Raw genomic sequence first — 20,768 nt, forward strand, 5'->3', positions numbered from 1 at the left:
ATCACTTGTCCCTTCCTACATACAACACTAAATGTAGATCATGGTAACAAACAGATATCTGAGCTGCCAAATCTTTCAGAGTTTTAGAAGATAGAATCTTCTATATATAGCTATAATTGCCTTTAGTTAAGAGTTGTAGCCTATGGTGGATGCTGTAGAGCCTAATTGTCAAAATTCATAACCTTTCCAGTAGGGGTCTCTAGGGAGATCTTGGAGTGAACTTGCTGGGCAATGTATATTTCGTAGACAACACAGGACAACATTTATTTGTTAATCAATATTTATTGAGAACTTTCTGTAGGCCAGGTACTATTCTTGGAGTTTGAGATTTATCAATGAACAAAATAGACACAATTCCCTTTCCGAAAAACATAATAAATAAGTAAGTTAAATGGGGGTAGAAAAGAAAAATAGGGATGCTATCATAGTAACATCATCACTGTGGTAGTGTTTTATGACCAGGATTTGCTTCCTAGGGATCTACAGATATCCTTTTCATATGGAATGACATGAATGAACCCTCAGTCTTTAGAGGGCCTGAGCTAACATTGCAAAAGAATGCCATTCATCATGGCAACTGGGAGCACAGAGAACTTCACAACATCTATGGTTTTTATCAGGTAAGAAAGATATCCAAAATTAATTCAACTAGATTTATGTGCCCTACCTGAAATTCATTTGTTTTTTAATAGCCATACTATGCTGTTCATATCTCTTAGTGTGTCTTTTCTGACAAGTGCAGTGAGTCTTAGGTTATAGCCAATACAGGACTTTTTATTATTTCTCCTTTTGCTTCTTTTCCTTCTAAATCAACTTAATGAATTTTAAAATATTATGAGATTAATGATAAGATGGAAACATCTGCTTTGAAATGAGCCATTAGTATATAGCACTTTTACTGACACAAGCATTGTATAAATCTGTTAACAAAGGCTAAAGTTAAAATTAAAGTTTTAATTGTCAAGTATAACTAATTAAAATTTTTTTTTTTAATTTTTTTAAATTTTGAAAATCTCACAAATATCCAAATACAGCAACCCTGACATTCTATATCAGGGGAGCATAATTTAGACACAGACACATAATTTCAATAAGTATGCTTTTTTTAAATTTAGAAGCCTTTCCTTAAGTATTTTTAAAATTTTTTTATTAGTTATTGATGGACCTTTATTTATTTGTTTATATGTGTTGCTGAGACTCAAACCCAGTGCCTTCTCATTACAGGTGGTAAAATTGGCCATGTATTGTGGCACATGCCCGTATTCCTAGCAGCTGGATAGCCTGAGGCAGAAGGATCTAAAGTTCAAAGCCAGTCTCAGTAACTTAGGCCCTAAGCAACTTAGTAAGACCCTATCTCAAAATAAAAAATAAAAAGGGCTGGGGATATGGCTTGGTGGTTAAACACCCCTGAATTCAATCCCTGGGACCAAAAAAATTTTTTAAAAAGGTAAAATTGTCTTTTATTTGCCAGTCACATCCAAAAGCTTGACAATCATGTGCTCTAATTTATATCTGTGGTTCTTTGTTATTTTCAGAATGTGACTATGTTCCCATTGCCTATTGGTATTTTCCAATGGGAGCTGCTGGCTAGAGATAGCACAGATTTCAGGTAGTATCTGTTTACTTCTCTAACAGCCTGTTGCTATTACTGCCAACTACCTTAGAGAATTTTCTTATGTAGGCCAGGACCAGTCACTTAACTTTGCTGAATCTGTTTTTTTCCCCCACCACTGGAAACTGTTTCAGAAATTGTTTGGTAGATTATGTGAGAAAATATTACAAAATACCAATTAATAGTAAGCATCAAATAAATGCTAGTTTATTTATTCATTGTTATTATTAATCGAAGAAAGTTCTTTTTTAATATTTATTTTTTAGAAGTAGTTGGACATAATACCTTTATTTTGTTTATTTATTTTTATGTGGTGCTGAGGATCGAACCCAAGGCCTCACATGTGCTAGACGAGCACTCTACCACTGAGCCACAATCCCAGCCCCAAGTTTTCCATTCTTTGAGTAAAGGAAGATATATCATGAAAACAATTTGGTTGGATTTATTTTAATATTTAACATTTCACATTTCCACCTACTATTTACCTTTTTCACATTAGTTTATTAAGGATATTAACATAATGCCCTAATCCTATCTTCTCTGAATTTTTTCTGTTGACTTTCATAGCAAATGGCTACTGCAGAGGGACTGATACAGCGATCTAAAGGGAAGGAGAGACCCTTTGTTCTTTCACGTTCTTTCTTCGCTGGGTCACAAAAGTATGGTAAGGAATGGCTTGTGTTAGACTGAAAAATACAAATTAATCACCTGTCCTTTTTGACTGTTTCTGGCATGTGCTGCCTCTGTGTTCCTTTTCAATAGCTGTTGCTCAGACCTTTGATTGTACAGAGTGATCTACTCTGAAGTATGCATTTTATACTATAAAATAGAGTAAGCCAATTTTAATCAAGTTTAACACTTGTTTCCAACTGAAAAAAATGGCCACTTATTGATAGGAGACTGACTTTACCATATTTAGTTTGTTGACATGGTGATCCTCAATCCTGTCTCTTTGATTTATTGAAACCAGGAAATATGCTTCTAACATATTCATTCAATCACCTGTTCTGTTCCACTTAGCAATATGACTTAAAATAGACTTGGCTGTTGCTTGTGGTCAAGGTCATCTATAACTGGATCTGGTTTACTAGCTAATGCAGATCTAATTTAACTTAACCACCCTGGCATAGGAAGGCTATTTTAAGACCCTTTTTCTTGCATAAACAACTGAAAACTTAGGTCCTAATTTCAAAAACCCAACTCTTACTGTATTGCAGACATTATTAGTTCTCCCACTAGACCCCTGAAAACCAACCTCAGTGGTACTCAACCAAAGACCAAGATATTATCATCTCAGGCAGAGATTCACGTATAGAGATGATCACCACAGCACTATTCTCTATTGTTACATAGAGTTTTTTGTTTGTTTCAAGAATAGTTATAAAAGTAAGTTGTGTCCATGTGGCAGACTATCATGAGGCTATTTAAAATGGTAGCTTTAACTGCATAAGAAAATGTTTGTGACATCATGTTAAAGGAAAAATAGAAAAGAATGCCTAAATATTTCCATATTATCCCAATTTTATAAAATATAAGATAGTAATTTAATCTATAAGTTGGTAGATAGTCAGATAAGATACAAGAAAATTTAGTACCTTAGGTGATTGGAGTGATTTTAATTTTCTTCTTTATCCTTATTTTCCAAATTCTCTGCAAGTATCACTTTTCATCAATAAAAATGTGTATTTAATGAAAAAATTTATAAACACCAGTTTAAAAAAATAAGAGGAAACATAAATACCAAATTTTCTTTTTTTAAATATTTATTTTTTAGTTTTAGGTGGACATATATTTTTATTTTACATTTTATGTGGTGCTAAGGATCGAACCCAGTAACTCAAACATGGTAGGCGAGCATTCTACCACTGAGCCACAATCCCAGCCCCTAAATTTTCTTTGATCTTGTAAATGTTGACCCACTTTCTAGTCTGAGGCAGGAGGATCTCTTGAGCCCAGAGTTCAAGGCCAGCCTGGGCAACATAGCAAGACCCCAACTTAATCAACTTTGCCCCAGTATGTAGCAGGGCTTTACAGGAAATATATTTTGTTCAGTCAAATGCTGAAATCAATAGCCAGGAAGAAGTTCTGTCTAAACAACCATATGAGCCATGAGAATATTTGCATGTTTATTATGATGAGCTTTTTTGACAAAATTTCAAAATCATTATGTAAATATATACATATTTTACTTGAAATTAAGGAAAACTTATTAAATACTATTTACAAAGGGCAATCCCTTGAAAATATTTTTCATTGTTGACTGAAGGAAAATTCAAAATTTGTATGAGAAATAAAATCAAAAATATCTGTTAGAACTATTTTTGGTAGAAGATAGACAAAAATGCTTCAGTAGTAATGTAGATGTAGTAAAATAAGATTTTTTTCCTTTTATGAATCTCTTTAGTAGTATGTAATCTGTCTTTAGAAACTCTTACAACTGTGCAATGATAAAGAACACTGGCTTTGGAGTTGGACTGCCTGGACTCAAATCCTGCCTTAAATCTAATTAATGACTATGTGACTATGGGTAGATTAGGAATCCACTGTTTGTCATAGTTCCTTCATTTGTAAAATGGAGTTAATAATATTATTTCCCTGATATGGTTTTGGGGATGATTAAGTGGGATGATAATCCATGCAAAGTATAAAGTTGCCGTATTTTTCAATTAATGTTTCTAAAACAACTAGATATATATGGGTTACAACTGTAACCACAACCCTTACAGTTGTAAATAATTTTTACAACTCAATAATAAGACAGACAACATATTTTAAAAATTAGGAACGAGACCAGGTACACTCATGCACACCTGTTGTGTCAGCTATTTGGGAGCCTGGGACAGGAGGATCTCTTGAGCCCAGGAGTTCAAGGCCAGCCTGGGCAACATAGTAAGACCCCATCTCAATGACAAAAACAAAACAGAAGAACAAAAGATGTGAGGAATAGATACTTTACAGAAGAAGACATAGAATGATCAGTAAACACATGAAGAAATAATCAGTTATTAGGGACATATAAATTAAAACAAAAGAGGGAGATCAGTAAAGTAGAGGATGGGGTAGGTGAGAGAAAGGAGAAATAGAGAAACACTGGGGAATGATTAGCCAATTATATTTTTTTACTGTGTGCATGTAAGAATATATAACAACATCCCATAATTATGTACAACTATAATGTGCCAATAAAAAATGGAAAATATAAAAAAATAAATAAAATAAAATAGAACAAAAGAAAGATACCACTATATGTTCCTTAGAGTGCCTAGAATTAAAAATACTGGTACTCTCATATATTGCTATGAGAATCTAAAGTGGTACAACCCTTCCTAAAAGGCTTGGAATTATCTTGAAGTGTTTAACATATGCTGAACATAAGACCCAACAATTTTATCCCCAGGTATTTATCCAGAGATAAATAAAAACATATCACACAGAGATTTACACAAAGATATTTATGGTATCTTTATTTATAATAGCTCAAATCTGGAAAGAATCTATATATTCATCAATAGATAAATAGATAAATAACTTGTGATATGTTCCATATCATGGAATGCTACCCAGAAAATAAAAAAATAGTAAACTACGTTATGCTGAGTAAAAAAAAAATGTTAAAATATAATATGGTATATATTATGTTTCCATTGTATGAAAATTCCAGAAAAGACTAATCTATAACCATAGAAATCACATGAGTAAGTTGCCTAAAGTGGGTATTTGTTGACTGCTAAGAAACCCATGGGAACTTCACTAGTTATGGAAATGTTCTATGCCTTGCTTATGGTGGTGGTTACAAGCATTAAACTCTTCACTTAAAACAGATACATTTATTGTATGTAAATGACATCTCAATAAAATTTATTTTTAAAAATATTCCTCCTATAATCATATTTGAATTATACTTCACGGAAACTAGTGCAAAATGTGGGGAAAGGGGGATTGGATATCATAAAGATAAAGGAAAGAACAATGGGATAAAAGGAGATGGGGGGGTGAAGGATGAGAAAGGGAAGGAAATAGGAATGAATTTTAACAAAATCACACTATGTGCATGTGTAAATATACCACAGTGCATTCTATCTTTCTTTATATACTATGTATAAAGCACCAATGAAAAATAAACAAACAAGCAAAAGGGAAATTAGTAGAGTAGAGGAAGGAATCTAGGGGAGGGAGTTTGAGAAAGGGGAGCTTCCAGGACTTAGAGTAAATCAAAATCTGTGCATGTATGATTTTGTCAAAATGAACCCAACTATTATGTATAACTGTAATGCTCTCATAAAAAGAATTATAAGACTGGGGATATACCTCAGTTGGTAGAGTGCTTGCCTTGCATGCACAAGGCCCTGGGTTCTAATTCCCAGTACCACAAAAAAAAAATTCAAAACTATGCATAATTTCAGAATACTTTCATAGAATGTTTTATGGATTTTAATAAATTTTTATATTAGAAAATTAATACATTTTCCTGTATAAACCAATTGTTTACTTTTAGGTAAGAAATCTATTTTCCTTTTTAGTAGCTTGTCTTAAAAATCAAGGCTCTAAGCCAGGCATGGTGTCACACACCTATAATTCCCAAGACTTGGGAAGCTAAGGCAGGAGGGTCACAAGTTCAAGGTTAGCCTCAACAATTTAGTGAGGCTAAAGCAACTTAGTGAAACCCTGTCTCAAAATAAAACTAAAAAGGGCTGGGGATGTGACTCAGTGATTAAGCATTAACATATGGGTTCAATCCCTGGTACCAAATAAATACATAAGTAAATAATCAGGACTCTAAATATGAAATTAAGAACATGAACTGACTCGTGATTTTTTTTTTTAATACTTTCTTACTGGTGATCAAAGGTGCAGTGTGGACTGGTGACAACACAGCAGAATGGAGTTACCTGAAAATTTCTATCCCCATGTTACTAACTCTCAGCATTACTGGGATCTCTTTTTGTGGAGGTAAGATGAGTTCTGTCTTGGAGCTTAAAGTGAGAGATAATGAAAAATGAGATGTTTCTTCAAAGCTGGTCATAAAACCCTTCTCCTTAGCTATTTTGGGCTGGGATAAATATGGGAAAGAGAAAACAGGAGAAAGTGAAGGGGAGCAGATTAGAGAGAAAAGTGAAAGCAGGATGCTTCAGAACTTCTTGTATATTGTCCAAATTTAAGACAGAGAATCAATTTCTCAGAAGGAGAAAAGGGAAGCACCAAAGAGTACTTCTTTTCCTCATTCTTTCATCACTTCCTTTTTAGATGCAGCATGTGAAAAAAGTATGGGGTGGGGCCATAGCTCAGTAGCAGAGCTCTTGCCTAGCATGTGTGAGGCACTGGGTTCGATCCTTAGCATCACATAAAAATAAATAAAATAAAGGTATTTTGCCCATCTACAATTACCAAAAAAAAAAAAATTAAGTGAAAAAAATAGAGAGAATTACAAAGAATTTAGTGAATCAGAAGTTAGTGTGGGGGCTGGGGTTGTAGCTCAGTGGTAGAGCACTTGCCTAGCACATGTGAGGCACTGGGTTCAATCCCCAGCACCACATTAAAAAACTAAATAAACAAAATAAAGGTATTGTGTCCATCTACAACTAAAAATATTTTTTTTAAAAAATAGTGTGGGGCAGAGATATATCAGTGGTACAGTTCTCACCTAACATGTGCAAGACTCTAGGTACAATTTTTCAGTACTGCTAAAAAATAACAATAATAAGAAGGAGGAAATAGAGAAATACATTCTTAGCAGATTTTAAATTCCATGACATATTTTAACTGTGTTTTTTAAAAAGATATGCTCTTGAGAAAGATAAATTTAATTAAAATAAGTGTGTCTGATAGTGTACCTTCCTTGCATCCTGAGAATTCTCTGTGGATAAGGTTAAAAGTTGCTCAATGTGACTGCAGTTCCAGTTTTTCCTTGTTTTCTGCAGAAATAGAAACAAGTTAATATTACATTTTTATATTGATAGTTTTTGGTATTGGTCCACATATAGTACAAGAAATACATATCCTACTCTAGGACTCAGCATGAAATTCTACCCAAACTTTTTTTTTATATATATACTGGGGATTGAACTCTGGGGTACTCAACCACTGAGCCACATCCCCAGCTCTATTTTGTATTTTATTTAGAGGCAGGGTCTCACTGAGTTGCTTAGCGCCTAGCTTTTGCTGAGGCTGGCTTTGAACTCGCAGTCCTCCTGCCTCAGCCTCCTAAGCCACTGGGATTTCAGGCGTATGCCATCACACCCAGCTTTAAACTTCTAATTCTGATTATTTACTTCTCTTTAGTTCTTTATTTTTTATCTTGGTTTTCCTGTTGCTTCCAAAGGAAATTGGTTACCAGCTCCTTCCTTCCATTACACACACATAACAATAAATCAAGTCAACATTTTATGATTTCTAGGTAATATGAGTTCAGGAACATATAGGAGTATTGATTTTGGAATAATCTTCTGGTCTTTTAACAAGAAGACAGTGTTCAAAGAGTGTTTTGTCAGATCTCCAGAGAGGTCGTTTTATATAATGTGCTCCCCTTTTTGAGGTCATAGTTTTGAATGCACATATGTTTCCTTTTTCTGGACAGTCATCAAGACCTTATCTTACCCTGTACATCATTTATTTGAAGTCTGGTTGCCTTACTTGGCCTTTCTTTCCTAACCAGCTGATGTGGGTGGCTTCATTGGGAATCCAGATGCAGAACTGCTGGTGCGTTGGTACCAGGCGGGAGCCTACCAACCCTTCTTCCGTGGCCATGCTAACATGAACACCAAGCGGCGGGAACCCTGGCTTTTTGGGGAGGAATACACCAAACTTATCCGAGAAGCCATCAGAGAACGCTACACCCTCCTACCCTATTTGTATTCTCTGTTCTACCATGCACATGTGGCTTCTGAACCTGTCATGAGGTAAAAATGCATCATCCATTCAGGGACTGCAACAGCCTAATTCTCTCACAGTGATTAGGGACTGGACTAATTGTGCAGTGATTTTAAAAGAAAAAGTGAAGAAAAGCCTCACGTTTAATCAAGTTCCAGTGAGCTTCTTGACTACCAATTATGCACGTGATTCTGGCTGTCGAAGACAGATTAAAAAAAACTAGACCCCCTACTACTGTGATTAAATGTACATGCTAGGTGAGAAGCAAAAATAGAGATATCTCAAAGAATAAAGAAGTGACTGAAAGAATCCATTATTTGACAGTAGCATCTTTTCAGAAAGAATAACTTACATGCCAGCCTTAGGCTTTCCTTTATCTTACTCTTAGGACTAAACTGTTCCAAGTTTGAGGTGAGCATTTGTTTATAAATTTTAACTCTATTTTGAAGGCAAAATATTAAGAAAAAACTTTCTAGATTAGGGAATGATACATACCAGCATACACAATTCACCAAGACTTCAGGATCAGAAGTTCCTAAATTTAGATGAAATCAGTATCACCTGGGGAGCTTTCCACTATAGATTTTAAAAGCTATACCTCCAAAATTTTCTAGGAATCTCTTTGGGTAGGTTTCTATATTTGTTAGAAGTTTCCCTTTTAGGTTCTAGATATCACCCAGGTATACTGTTGTTTTGTTCTGTAGGAAAGAAATATGTTATTACAAAGGCTGGTGAATAAACTAAAAATAAATTTTGCTTATTAGAAGATATTCTTTCCTCATGTAATTGAAAAATGACTAGAACCATTAAGTTGATATCCAGGTAGATATATACTGACAGTTTTATTGTTTATGAACCCAAATACATCCTAGTTACACAAAAAAATAACAAGCAAAAAAGAATACTCAAAATTTCTTAACCCCACACCCAAAAAAATAATGCCAGCTTGAAAACAAGAAACATCAGTTCTTCTCAAAGATATAGTGATTAAGTGATGCATGAAAGCAGCAAACACAAAAATAAAACAGCACAGAGGGGCTGGGTTGTGGCTCAGCGGTAAAGCACTTGTCTTACATGTGTGAGGCACTGAGTTCCATCGTCAGCACCAAATAAAATAAATAAACAAAGGTATTGTGTTCATCTGCAACTAAAAAAATGTTTTTTAAAAAAGCACAGAATTATCATCATTGTAAAATCATATCCAAAGATGTTAGGCATTTGGACTTGCATAAAGCTCTGACTCTGCCCATTAGAGTAGTGTTTAGTGCTCAACAATCAGAAGGAAAAGTGGCAGGTACTAGAATTCTCAATATTTCTTTAGAACATTTTTACATAATAAAAATGTAAAGTAATCACAGCAATTGCTCATAAAAACTTGAGATGTATGAAAAAGAATCTTGATACTTTAGTGCTTTCCAGTTTCCTTTGAATAGTTTTTAAACTAAAAATATAAAATTCTTAAAAAACATATAATTACATTAAAATGTAACGAACGTTCTTTTCACTTTCCCAGGCCTCTGTGGATAGAATTCCCAGATGAATTAGAGACTTTTAGTGTGGAAGATGAATACATGCTGGGTGAGCATTTATTAATTACAAACACTATAATTATGTTTCTATTAAATTTTCTACTATGAGAGCACTTTTTAAAATCCTAATCCCAATGAAACTAAAAAAATTAAAATAAATTCCTTCATCAAGATTTTTAATGCATTAGTGGGATTGCAGATCTATTCTGTTGTAATTCTAGCACTCACAGTATTATTCTTACCAACATCAAATAAATCCATTCTATTTGTAGGTATAGTTTAAACTTTTGTTTTGTGTTCACTCTTCTAAGCCTATTGAGACCACTACAGGGAAGGAAGTAGGCAAAAAGTAAATCATACAGATATAGTAAAGAACCAGAAGAGTTTATTTCATATACAGTAATAGGCCTCTTTATCAAGGATTAACCATCAATTCTAGAACATGGAAGTTTATTATCTTAGAGACAAAGCTCAAAAAGCCAGTCTAAACATTGAGTTGCCCAAAAGGTAACCACATGCCAAACAATGGAAACCTCCAGTGTTAAATAATAGAATCATTGGGCTGGGGCTGGGGCTCAGTGGTAGAGGGCTTACCTGGCATGTGCGAGGCACTGGGTTCGATTCTCAGCACCACACATAAACAAAATAAAGGTCCATTAACAACTAAAAAAAAATATTTAAAAAAATAGAGTCCTTGGTCTGGGAATGTAGCTCAGTGGCAGAGCACTCAGATGGCATGTTCAAATTCCTAGGTTCAATCCCTTAACATTAGGTCTCAATAATCACTGCCTTGGAGAAACCTCCCTGACCACTCCTTGCCTTCTTATACCTTAGACTGTTCTCCTCCATCAAAGTCAATCTGTCGCATTAAAAAAAAACTTCTGCTTTGTACTTTTGTTTTTTTTTTTTTTGGTATTTGTCTTAACTCTATCTTTCAATTACTTTTTAATATCTGTCTTCATTTACTATAAGCTCCATGAAAGCAGGGATCATGCTTGTTTTATCTGCCACTCTATCCCCAGAGCCTATCAACATGCCTGGCAATCAGTATTTATTGAATAAAAGAATTTACAAATGATGAATTTTTACCTGCATGGTGGCAAGATCAAAGAAAATTTAATAATTCTTGCCATCTACAGCCTTCCCAATGATAACTGCCCAAGCAAAAGAACCTGAGTAGCCACAGTGACACAATTCTGGATAACAGTTGTGGACTCACTATCATCAGCATCACTCAAAGAAAACAGTAAAGCCATGGAGAGATGCAGTGGTGCTTTCAGATTATTGGTGCACCAGAAGTTAAGCACAAAATGATACTGTAGTAAATTGTGTCAGGGTTCCTTCCTATAATCCTGATATTCCATATATGGATTAATGATGGGTAATAACAGTCACCTATTTGAGCCCCTGTCCTCTTTCTAACAATGCATCTCTCTGATGAATCATTGGTTTAACTCACCACAGTCTCTGCCTTACAGAAGTTTACAGTCTAGTAGTTTTTTGCCAGGCATTGTGGCCCATAACCTGTAATCCCAGCTACTCAGGAGGCTGAGACAGGAGATTTGCAAGTTGTAGGCCAGCCTCAGAAATTTAGCCAAGCCCTAAGCAATTTAGCAAGACCTGTCTCAAAAGAAAAAAAAAATGAAAAGGGCTGGAGATGTAGGTCAGTGGTGAAGAACCCCTGTTTTCAAGCCCCATACCAAAACAAAACAAAATAAAAACCACAATACTGTTCAATTAAAGGAAAAGAATTCTCGTAATGACACTAAATTTTATTTCTTCTCCATTCTTAAGGAAGTGCTTTATTGGTTCATCCAGTCACAGAACCAAAAACCACCATGGTTGATGTATTTCTGCCAAGATCAAATGAGGTAAGACTAATAACAATTAGTCACATATCTCAAGTCTCATCTCTCTCATCCCTTTGTTTCTTTAAGCAACTAAATTTCTCCATAATGCTTTGGTGAACACACACCAAATGACTGTAATAACTGATGATTTTTTTTTAGTTGTTGATGGACTTTATTGTCTTTATTTTTATGTGGTGCTGAGAATCGAACCCAGTGCCTCACACATGCTAGGCGAGCACACTACCACTGAGCCACAACCCCAGCCATAACTGATGATTTTTAAAAATCATGACACTGTCCACTTAGGCTAAGAAATTAATGGAGGCCAGGTGATAGAAAAATGAATAGGTGATGGCCCCAAGAAGGATCAGAATTCATCTTCACACTGACTTGCTTAAGTGAGTTCTTAAACACACTGAGGGTAGGGTAAGAAAAAAATCTTTTGTCTACTATGAGGTATCAGACTCTGGTGGGAAACTTAAGTATAAAGAAACTTTGCTCTTTATGCCAGGCACGGTGGCGCACGCCTGTAATCCCAGTGGCTCGGGAGGCTGAGACAGGAGGATTGCAAGTTCAAAGCGAGCCTCAGCAATGGCGAGGTGCTAAGCAACTCAGTGAAACCCTGTCACTAAATAAAATACAAAATAGAACTTGGAATATGGCTCAGTGGTCGAGTGCCCCTGAGTTCAATCCCCAGTACCAAAAAAGAAAAAAAAAGAAACTTTGCTCTTTGATTCTGGCTCCCTTTGAATCCTAAATTTTGGTACCAAAAATTGTCTCCAGTACTCACCAAATTGATCAAGATCAATAATGACTTCCCTCTATCATCTCTACCTTCCTTAGCTATCTTATTAGTTATTGTCATTTGTTATTATTACTATATGAACTGTCCTGGCCTACCAGAGCCCAGGGCAGTGAACTTAGGCAGAGCACAAAGGTGAGGCAGGGACAACCCTTTTTCTGCAGAGCAGAGACCACGGAGACTTGGTGCCCCAGTCTAGGGAAAGAGGGTGTGGAATGAAGAGCAGAAAGGAGACACACTAGGGAGAGTCCTCAGGAACTAGAGCTTCACCCCAGGCTTCAGCACACAGAGGAAAGAGCCATGCAGCGTGCTGGGCTGGACTGGGACTACCATGTCAAGAGACTCTTTTTCAGTGGCCACCATTCAGCTACCTACACTTTTTATTATTGATATGACTAACCAGGTTTTTCTCCAGAATGTTTATGAACTGTAGTCTTTCCTCTTGGTTTCTCCAGTAATTTGAATATCTGAAGTTGAGGGATCTTTACAAAGATTCCCTTGCCAAGTAGAAACCTGAGGAAAACATTAAATACAGCAACAGCTAAATAAATGGTCCTGCTGAGCATGTCTGATGAGAATTTTTCAAGTTTATTCTAACAAAGCAGTAGGCATCTGTTAAAAGAAACTGCTCCCTTTCTAACTTAGCCAAGAATTTTTACTAATGATTCATCATTGCAAACACATTGTTGTGACTTTGAACTATATTCCTTCATTTTTTATCAGAGTGTTCTGTGATTGTTTCTCTTGCAACATCTTCACAAATGCTGGGTAAAAAAGCCAAAACAATTCTTTCCAGACCTGCTTCTTTATCTTGACTGGCTGGCCAGTACACTTCACACTAAATGAGCAGGCTGTCTGAAGTTCACACTGTCACTCTTACCCATATTTATATGGGGGCCCATCTCCTCTCCTCCAAGTCTGGGCTCAAATATCTCATCAGCAAAGCTGTCTCTGACCACCTGTTTAAGTTTATAGACTTCTCTCATTGCTCCTGGTGCTCCCTAGGCCTCTCCAGCCTTTCTCTTTCTTCACAGGACTTGCCACCATCTAACATTCTGTATATTTACTTATTTTCTATTATGTACCTCTCCTATTGTAATGTGAGCTCCTTGAAGGCAGTGGTTTTCATCCGTTAGGTTTACTATTGCATCCCCAGCAACTAAGTGGATACCTGGTATATAGTTGGCACTCAGCAAGAACTTGCTTAGGAACCTGGGACTGAGTTCTGGGTTTGGTCCTTTGTGGAATTTTATACTGGTTATACCCTTCCTAAATTGGAGATCTTTGGATATGGCACCAAAGCACAAACCTTGTTATCTCTCATTTTAATCAGTTATGGTGGTAGACAAGACAATGCTCAAACCTTGTTTGAATCAGTTTACCTTTTATCCCCACCAATTCTTTATCTGAAGCTACTGGGATTAGCTAGAGAGGAGAGAGAGAAAGCCAGAGAATGACATATAAAAGAAACATAAAGAAAACAAGCTAATGTTCTTACAAACACAGACTCAAAAATCCTTGACAAAATATTAATAAATTGAATCCAATCAAGAATAATATATCATGACTGCAATAGGTTTGACCCTGTTGAATTAAGAGTTCACTGTGGCAGCTGGGCACAGTGGCACATGCCTATAATTTTAGTAGCTCAGGAGCTGAGGTAGGAGGATTGCAAGTTCAAAGCCAGCCTCAGCAACTTAGCGAGATCCTAAGCAACTTATTAAGACCCTGTCTCAAAATTTAAAAAAAATAAAATGGACTGGGGATGTGACTCTGTGGTTAAGCATCCCTGGATTTAGTCCCCAGTAATCCCCCCAACCCCCAAAAATAAAAGCATTCACTATTGCTAATGATGGTCAAATCACAGTTCTGTCACCTTCACAACAGGATGGTAACAGACTCAACAACTGTGCTATATAAAGGATGTGGTAATCCCACAAGGTGAACTTGCAACACTGGCTGCCAGAAAGTATACTGGCTAAAAGAGAGAAAATAAGGTTTTTGTTTTCATGCTCCTTCTAATGATATCTTAAGGGTTTATTCCATCAAATTACTTTGTAGGCTCTTTTTGATACTTCAGCAACTGGCTCCCTCTTGATAGAGACCTTACATAAGAATTAGAACCTTAGCTCTGAATTATACTGTGTTAAAAAGTGATACCATATTAGTAATCCATGTTTCAATTGGTTTTTGTCTCAGATCTATTCTTTCTCTGGTATTTTCCTTTTCTGCTGCCTCATTTGCAATCTCTTTACCTGCAACGTGCTTTTCTTTATTTTGGTTATTTTTTCTATTTTGTCATCTCATTCACTGCTAGAAGCACTAAGTTTTTATAAGCCAAGTGGGCTATAAAACCCAGGAGGTCAAGTACTGCCTTTTCACTCATTAGACATCTTAATTATCATGTATGTCGAGCACCTGGCATAGTGGTTATGTTGTTTAGCAAATAACTTTTTTCTTTTGGTACCAGAGATTGAACTCAGGGAAACTCAACCACTGAGCCTCATCCCTAGCCCTATTTTGAATTTTACTTGGAGACAGGGTCTCACTGAGTTACTTAGTACCTCGCTGTTGCTGAGGCTGGCTTTGAACTATGATCCTCCTGTCTCAGCCTCCTGAGCTGCTGGGATTACAGGTGTAATTACTTTTGAATGTACAGATGGGCAAACAAATGACCTTTATTAAATTAATTAGTCATAGTCCCTTGAGATTTGCTCGCTCCTTCCTTCCTTCCTTCCTTCCTTCCTTCCTTCCTTCCTTCGCTTTCATGTTAGAGATCAATTCCAGGTCCGTGGACGTGCTTGGCAAGCATCTGCCTCTGAGCTATATCCTCAGTCCTTTTTATTTTATTTTGAGTCAGAGTTATACTGAGTAGCTCGGCTTGGCCTCAAACTTGAACTTGTTCTGCCTCAGCTGCCTGAATAGCTATGATCATAACCATGAGCCATCAAGTCCCACTCTTTCAGATCTTCTTAAAAACATATATTCTTCCTAACTTCTACCCAAGATTTAAAAAAAAAAAAAAAGGGCTGGAAATGTAGCTCAGTGGTAAAGCGCTTTTGGGTTCAATCCCCAGTACCCTCCCAAATAAATAAATAATTAAAAAAATACTTCCCCATACCACAATGAAACAAAAACAAACAAAAAAACCCCACTTATCTCCATTTATTTTAGTTTCTGGTTATTTGAAATGCAGTTAAGTGAATATTGTAATGAGTAAGTTGTGAGCAGAGTTGCTCATAAACTCTTTCTCACTGGGGTCTGTTTTAGATCTGGTATCACTCTAAGACATTTGCTCATTGGAGAGGAGGATGTACCATGAAGATTCCAGTTGCCTTGAATACTGTAAGTTATTTTCAGACTATTATTTCTACCTGTGTTGTATTTGTCTGCTCTGATTGCTGTGACAAAATACCACCAACTTGGTGGCTTAAACAGCAGAAATTAATTTCCTCACAATTGTGAAATTTCTATTTCCAGATCAGATGAGAATGCCAGTTGATGCAGTTCCTAATGAGGCACTTCTTTCTGTCTCTCCTTTTTTTAAAAAAATATATTTCTAGTTATAGATGGACCCAGTACCTTTATTTTTGTGTGGTACTGAGGATCCGAGCCAGTGGTTCACATGTGCTAGGCAAGTACTCTACCACTGAGCCCCAGCCCTAACCCCTTCCTGTCTCTTCTTATAAAGACACTGTTCCTATCATATCAGGGCCTCACCACTGTGATCTCATTTTACATAATCATCTCCAAAGAGGTCCTATCTCCAAATATAATCACCTTGGGGACTGGACTTCAACAAATGAATTTTAGGGGGATACTGACCTTCAGTCTATATTGTGTGCCTGTATCATAAAACCAAGAATGTTAGTGTTCTGCATAATAACATATATATATATATATAGAAACAGAAAGTAGATTAGTAAGTAGTTGCTTAGGGCTGGGGCAGGGCAAGGAATTGGGGTATGATGAAGAGTGACTGCTACTTGGTACAGATTTCTTTTTTGGGTATCAGAATATTCTAAAATCAATAGTGGTGAGGGTTGCAAGACCAATATACTGAAGCCTGTTTAACTGTATACTCTAAATGTGAAATATATATGATTATATCAATAATGCTGTTAAAATGTGAAGAAAAATGTCTTAAAATATATATACTCAGATTTCATGGTATGAAATATCAGGGATAAAACCAACTCTTACCCATATGTTTACATTTGTGTGTCTAAGAAAAGTAATACTAAAAACAGAAAATGCAGTGATTATAATGCATGCCATATAGAATGTCCTTCTACAAGACTAAGTTAAAAACATGAATTTTCAGGCATGATCCTGGGCCTCTCAGCCCAAGGGAGTAATATCAGTATGATGTTAGCATCAAAGGGGCCTGCCTATCCAGGCTGTTTTGAGTTTCCAAAGGGAAGTTCCTTCCTGTAGCTAAATCATAAGCACTACCATAGTCCCTGAGTAGAGTGAAGATTGATAAATAGGCAGTGATGTGATTTTTTTTAATTATCAGCAGTGATTTTTTTTTAAAGAATATAATTTCAGGGGCTGGGTGGTGGCTTAGTGATGGAATACTTGCCTTGTACATGTGAGGCACTGGGTTTGATCCTCAGCACCATATAAAAATAAATAAATAAAATAAAGGTATTAAAAACAAAGAAAGTTATTTTGGATATTAACTTTCAGATCTAGAGAAAAACCTTAATAATCATCTACTTAAATACCTTACACTTACAGGTAACTTATCTGTCCAGGATGACAGCTGGATTGTGGGAGAAATGAGACAAGCTCCCAAGTCTGCTGATTCCTCATCTAGAGCCCATTCCACTTTAACTTAACACTGTGCTCTTAAAAACAAACAAACAAGCCAAAAAAAAAAAAAATGAAGAAAAACAGAACAGAGAGATTGTCCAATTAGAGAGGGAGATGTGGGGAGGAATAAGATGTTCTTTACTTCTTGTTGCCTACTGCGAATTAGGTATGGGGGACATTTTAACTACTTCATCCTCACTATCAACTTCATATATGTTCTTCTACTCTTCTCCTTGCTAACACTTTACCACAGCAAAGTACAAGTCCTCATGTGATTCTTACCAGGCTTTCCTTGCCAAGTGGCATTCCAGAAGATTGAGAGCTGAGGGCCATGCCCACATGATGTTGTTAGAGTCACTTAAATTACCCTTGATGATATGTATGAGAAAAGCAGTTTGGGGGGGGGTTGCTTTTTTGGTGGTGGTTGAGGGTTTTTTTTCTTTTTTGGGGGGCGGGGGCGGTACTGGGGATTGAACCCAGAGGTACTTTATCACTGAGCCACATGCTCAGCCCTTTTTATTTTTTTGAATAGGGTCTCCCTAAATTGGTGAGGGCCTTGCTCAGATGCTGAGGCTGGCCTCGGGCTTGTAATCCTCCTGCCTCAGCCTCCTGGGCCTCTGGGATTACAGGTATGCACCACCATGCCCAGCTATAACAGAAGCAGTTTCACAAATCCACCCTCAGAATTAAGTCAGTCATTCTGGTGATCCAGAGAAACAGAGAGCAAAAAGTATTCTGGTGCAGTGATAAAGAGCAAAAGTCATCTCCCAAACCAAGAAATACTTTACATATACATACATACACCACTTAGAAAAATTAAGTCTTTAGCAAGGCTCTAGAATTAAACATGTTTATTATAATTTATGAGAATGTTAAACTACAACATAGGAAAGGCCAGTTATAGAGTGTGCAAAATAAAATTCATCATTTAAAAGAAAAAACAGTAGCTGGACATGTTAGTGCACACCTGTAATCCTAGCTACATAGGAGGCTGAATCACAGGTTCCAGGCCAGCCTGGACAACTTAACAAGACTGTCCCACAAAGGGCTAAGGATGAAGCTCAGTGGTAGAGCACTTGCCTTCATATGCAGGACCATGGATTCAGTTCCCAATCTGCAAAGAAAACAAGAAAAGAAAAAGAAAAAGCAGCAAAAACAAGTATATGTGATAAATTAATGAAGGGTAGTCAGCTTCCCTAGTAATTGGAAAGTGAACCATTTTTTTGTTGTTGTGCTCTTTCCTTTTAATGCCAGGATCCCCAAATATACTACCTCTGTGCCCACAAATTTATCTTGCCCTAGAGTCTATACTTGTAAAGAGTGGAATCTTATATAATGAAATATTTTTAAATTCTACTTTGAAATTTCTTTATACAAATACTTTTATTTTATCTTTACTTCTTGTTGCCTAATTCGCAGTAGGCAACAAGAAGTAAAGAACATATTTATACAAATACCTTTCCTGATATTGTTGCTCTGCTGTAGATACCAGTATTTCAACGCGGTGGAAGTGTGGTACCAATAAAGACAACTATAGGAAAATCCACAGGCTGGATGACTAATTCCTCATTTGGACTCCGGGTTGCTGTCAGCACTGAGGTATTTGGGAAAACAGGTTATACTTTTTATTACTTCTGTGTCTCTTTATAGTCTTTCAAAAAGTCTGATAGCATGAAAAAGTGGTGAGCCCCACCTATGGAGATAGGTACTTCTAGTGTTTATCTAGAAATCAAAGTTTTAAATAATTTCTGAATTATTGCCTAGTTAGTCTGCCGTTCTTGGAATTGTCTTAAAAGAACTTGGGGAAAGAGGAAAATGTCTTTCTTGAACAGTTGACTGTTGGTTCTTTTTAGCTGAGCAGTGATTACTGCTGGGCTAAAAGCTCATTAGATCATAGGCTGTGTATTAGCTCTGAAACTCATTCTCTCACAGAAGGGTACCTGTGACTATGGACCATTTCAGGGATCCCAACCCCACTAAATGACTTCTCATCAGGTAACTCAAACAACTGAAATCTCCCTGAGTAAAGCCTGGTAGGATCGAGATCTGATTTGTCCTTTTGAGAAGATCTTTTAAGCCATATGAAACCTGTATCAGACTTCTCTCCTGGCCATGTGCCAAAATATAGGGCCAAATATAAATTTTTACTCGTATTATAATAATACTTACCCTTATTTATATTAGCATTGTAAAATAATTAAGTTATAGCTTTCTTTTCTGTTTCATTTAGGCATGTCTTTGTGGGCCAAACTAGGGATTTGGGACCCATGTGAAATCCCAGAATAAATGCAAAATACTAGAGATCCATTGCACATCAAGTATTGCCAATAATCTTAATCTGCCATATGGAGTGCTATGACATTGTATGATATGCAAAGGGGCCCTTCTGCCGAAAAGAGTAGGCACCAGATACCTTTCTCGAAATGCAAGATCTAGAGATAGCTGATCCTCATCCATTATATTCTGATTTTTTTTTTTAACATCAGTTTCATTCTGTGAACCTTCTTGACCTTGTTGTCACATTCTGGGATAGTGTTTTCAGGGATGCCCCTGACCATACTTCATAGTTTAAATTTCTTCCAACAAGGTTTAATTCTTCGTGCACCTCTTATGTGACTTCTCTATTCATATTGTTTCATTATCTATTTGAGAGTGATTGGGTATTGACTATATTAGATATTTGTATGACTACTTTGTGCAGCTTAAATATTGCTAGTTAACTTTCTACGCTAAAACAAATACCTGAGATAATTAACTTATAAAAATAAAAGGGTTATTTTAGCTCACTTTTGGAAAATATTTCAGTTGGCCTCATTGCTTTTGGGCCTGGGTGAGGTAGCACATCATGATGGGGAGTACATGGCAGAGCAGAGCCACCCAGGGGTCCCCACAGTCTCCTTCAAAAGGCACAATCCCAATGATCTGAAGACCACCACTATATCCCACTTCTTAAATGTTCCTGTGCCTCTCAATAACACCATGGGCTGAGGACCAACACATGGGACTTTGGGGACATTCCATATTCAAACTGTAGCAATTCTAAGTTTTTGTTTGACATAAGTTTTCACATTTTCAAAATTATGTCCCTTTGGAAGCTGACAAATTTCCTATTACATAAAACATGTTCCCTGATTCACTTAACAGGGTTCTGCAGTTGGGGAGTTGTATCTCGACGATGGCCATTCATTTCAGTATCTCCACCAGAACCAATTCTTGCACAGAAAATTTTCATTCTGTTCCAGTGTTTTGATCAACAGGTAATAGCAGCTAAAGAAGCTGTGTGTTTTTTT

At 36.5% G+C, this 20,768-nt stretch overlaps 1 protein-coding gene across 4 annotated transcripts in view; it reads left to right on the forward strand.

The window, feature by feature from the left end:
* The window catches only part of Ganc (glucosidase alpha, neutral C), an 83,172-nt gene that overhangs the window by 58,518 nt on the left and 3,886 nt on the right, over positions 1-20,768 (forward strand). For 3 of the 4 annotated variants that reach the window (XM_027925980.2, XM_071608130.1, XM_071608131.1), the window contains exons 15-23: positions 477-620; positions 2,180-2,276; positions 6,461-6,562; positions 8,265-8,508; positions 9,993-10,057; positions 11,803-11,879; positions 15,931-16,005; positions 18,964-19,077; positions 20,623-20,735. In XM_027925980.2, coding sequence (XP_027781781.2) covers positions 477-620; positions 2,180-2,276; positions 6,461-6,562; positions 8,265-8,508; positions 9,993-10,057; positions 11,803-11,879; positions 15,931-16,005; positions 18,964-19,077; positions 20,623-20,735 — 1,031 coding nt within the window. The remainder of the gene's footprint in view (positions 1-476; positions 621-2,179; positions 2,277-6,460; positions 6,563-8,264; positions 8,509-9,992; positions 10,058-11,802; positions 11,880-15,930; positions 16,006-18,963; positions 19,078-20,622; positions 20,736-20,768) is intronic. The other variant, XM_071608132.1, reaches the window with a different exon arrangement.

The sequence above is a fragment of the Marmota flaviventris genome, chromosome 2 (genome assembly GCF_047511675.1).
Source record: "Marmota flaviventris isolate mMarFla1 chromosome 2, mMarFla1.hap1, whole genome shotgun sequence".
NCBI lineage: Eukaryota > Metazoa > Chordata > Mammalia > Rodentia > Sciuridae > Marmota > Marmota flaviventris.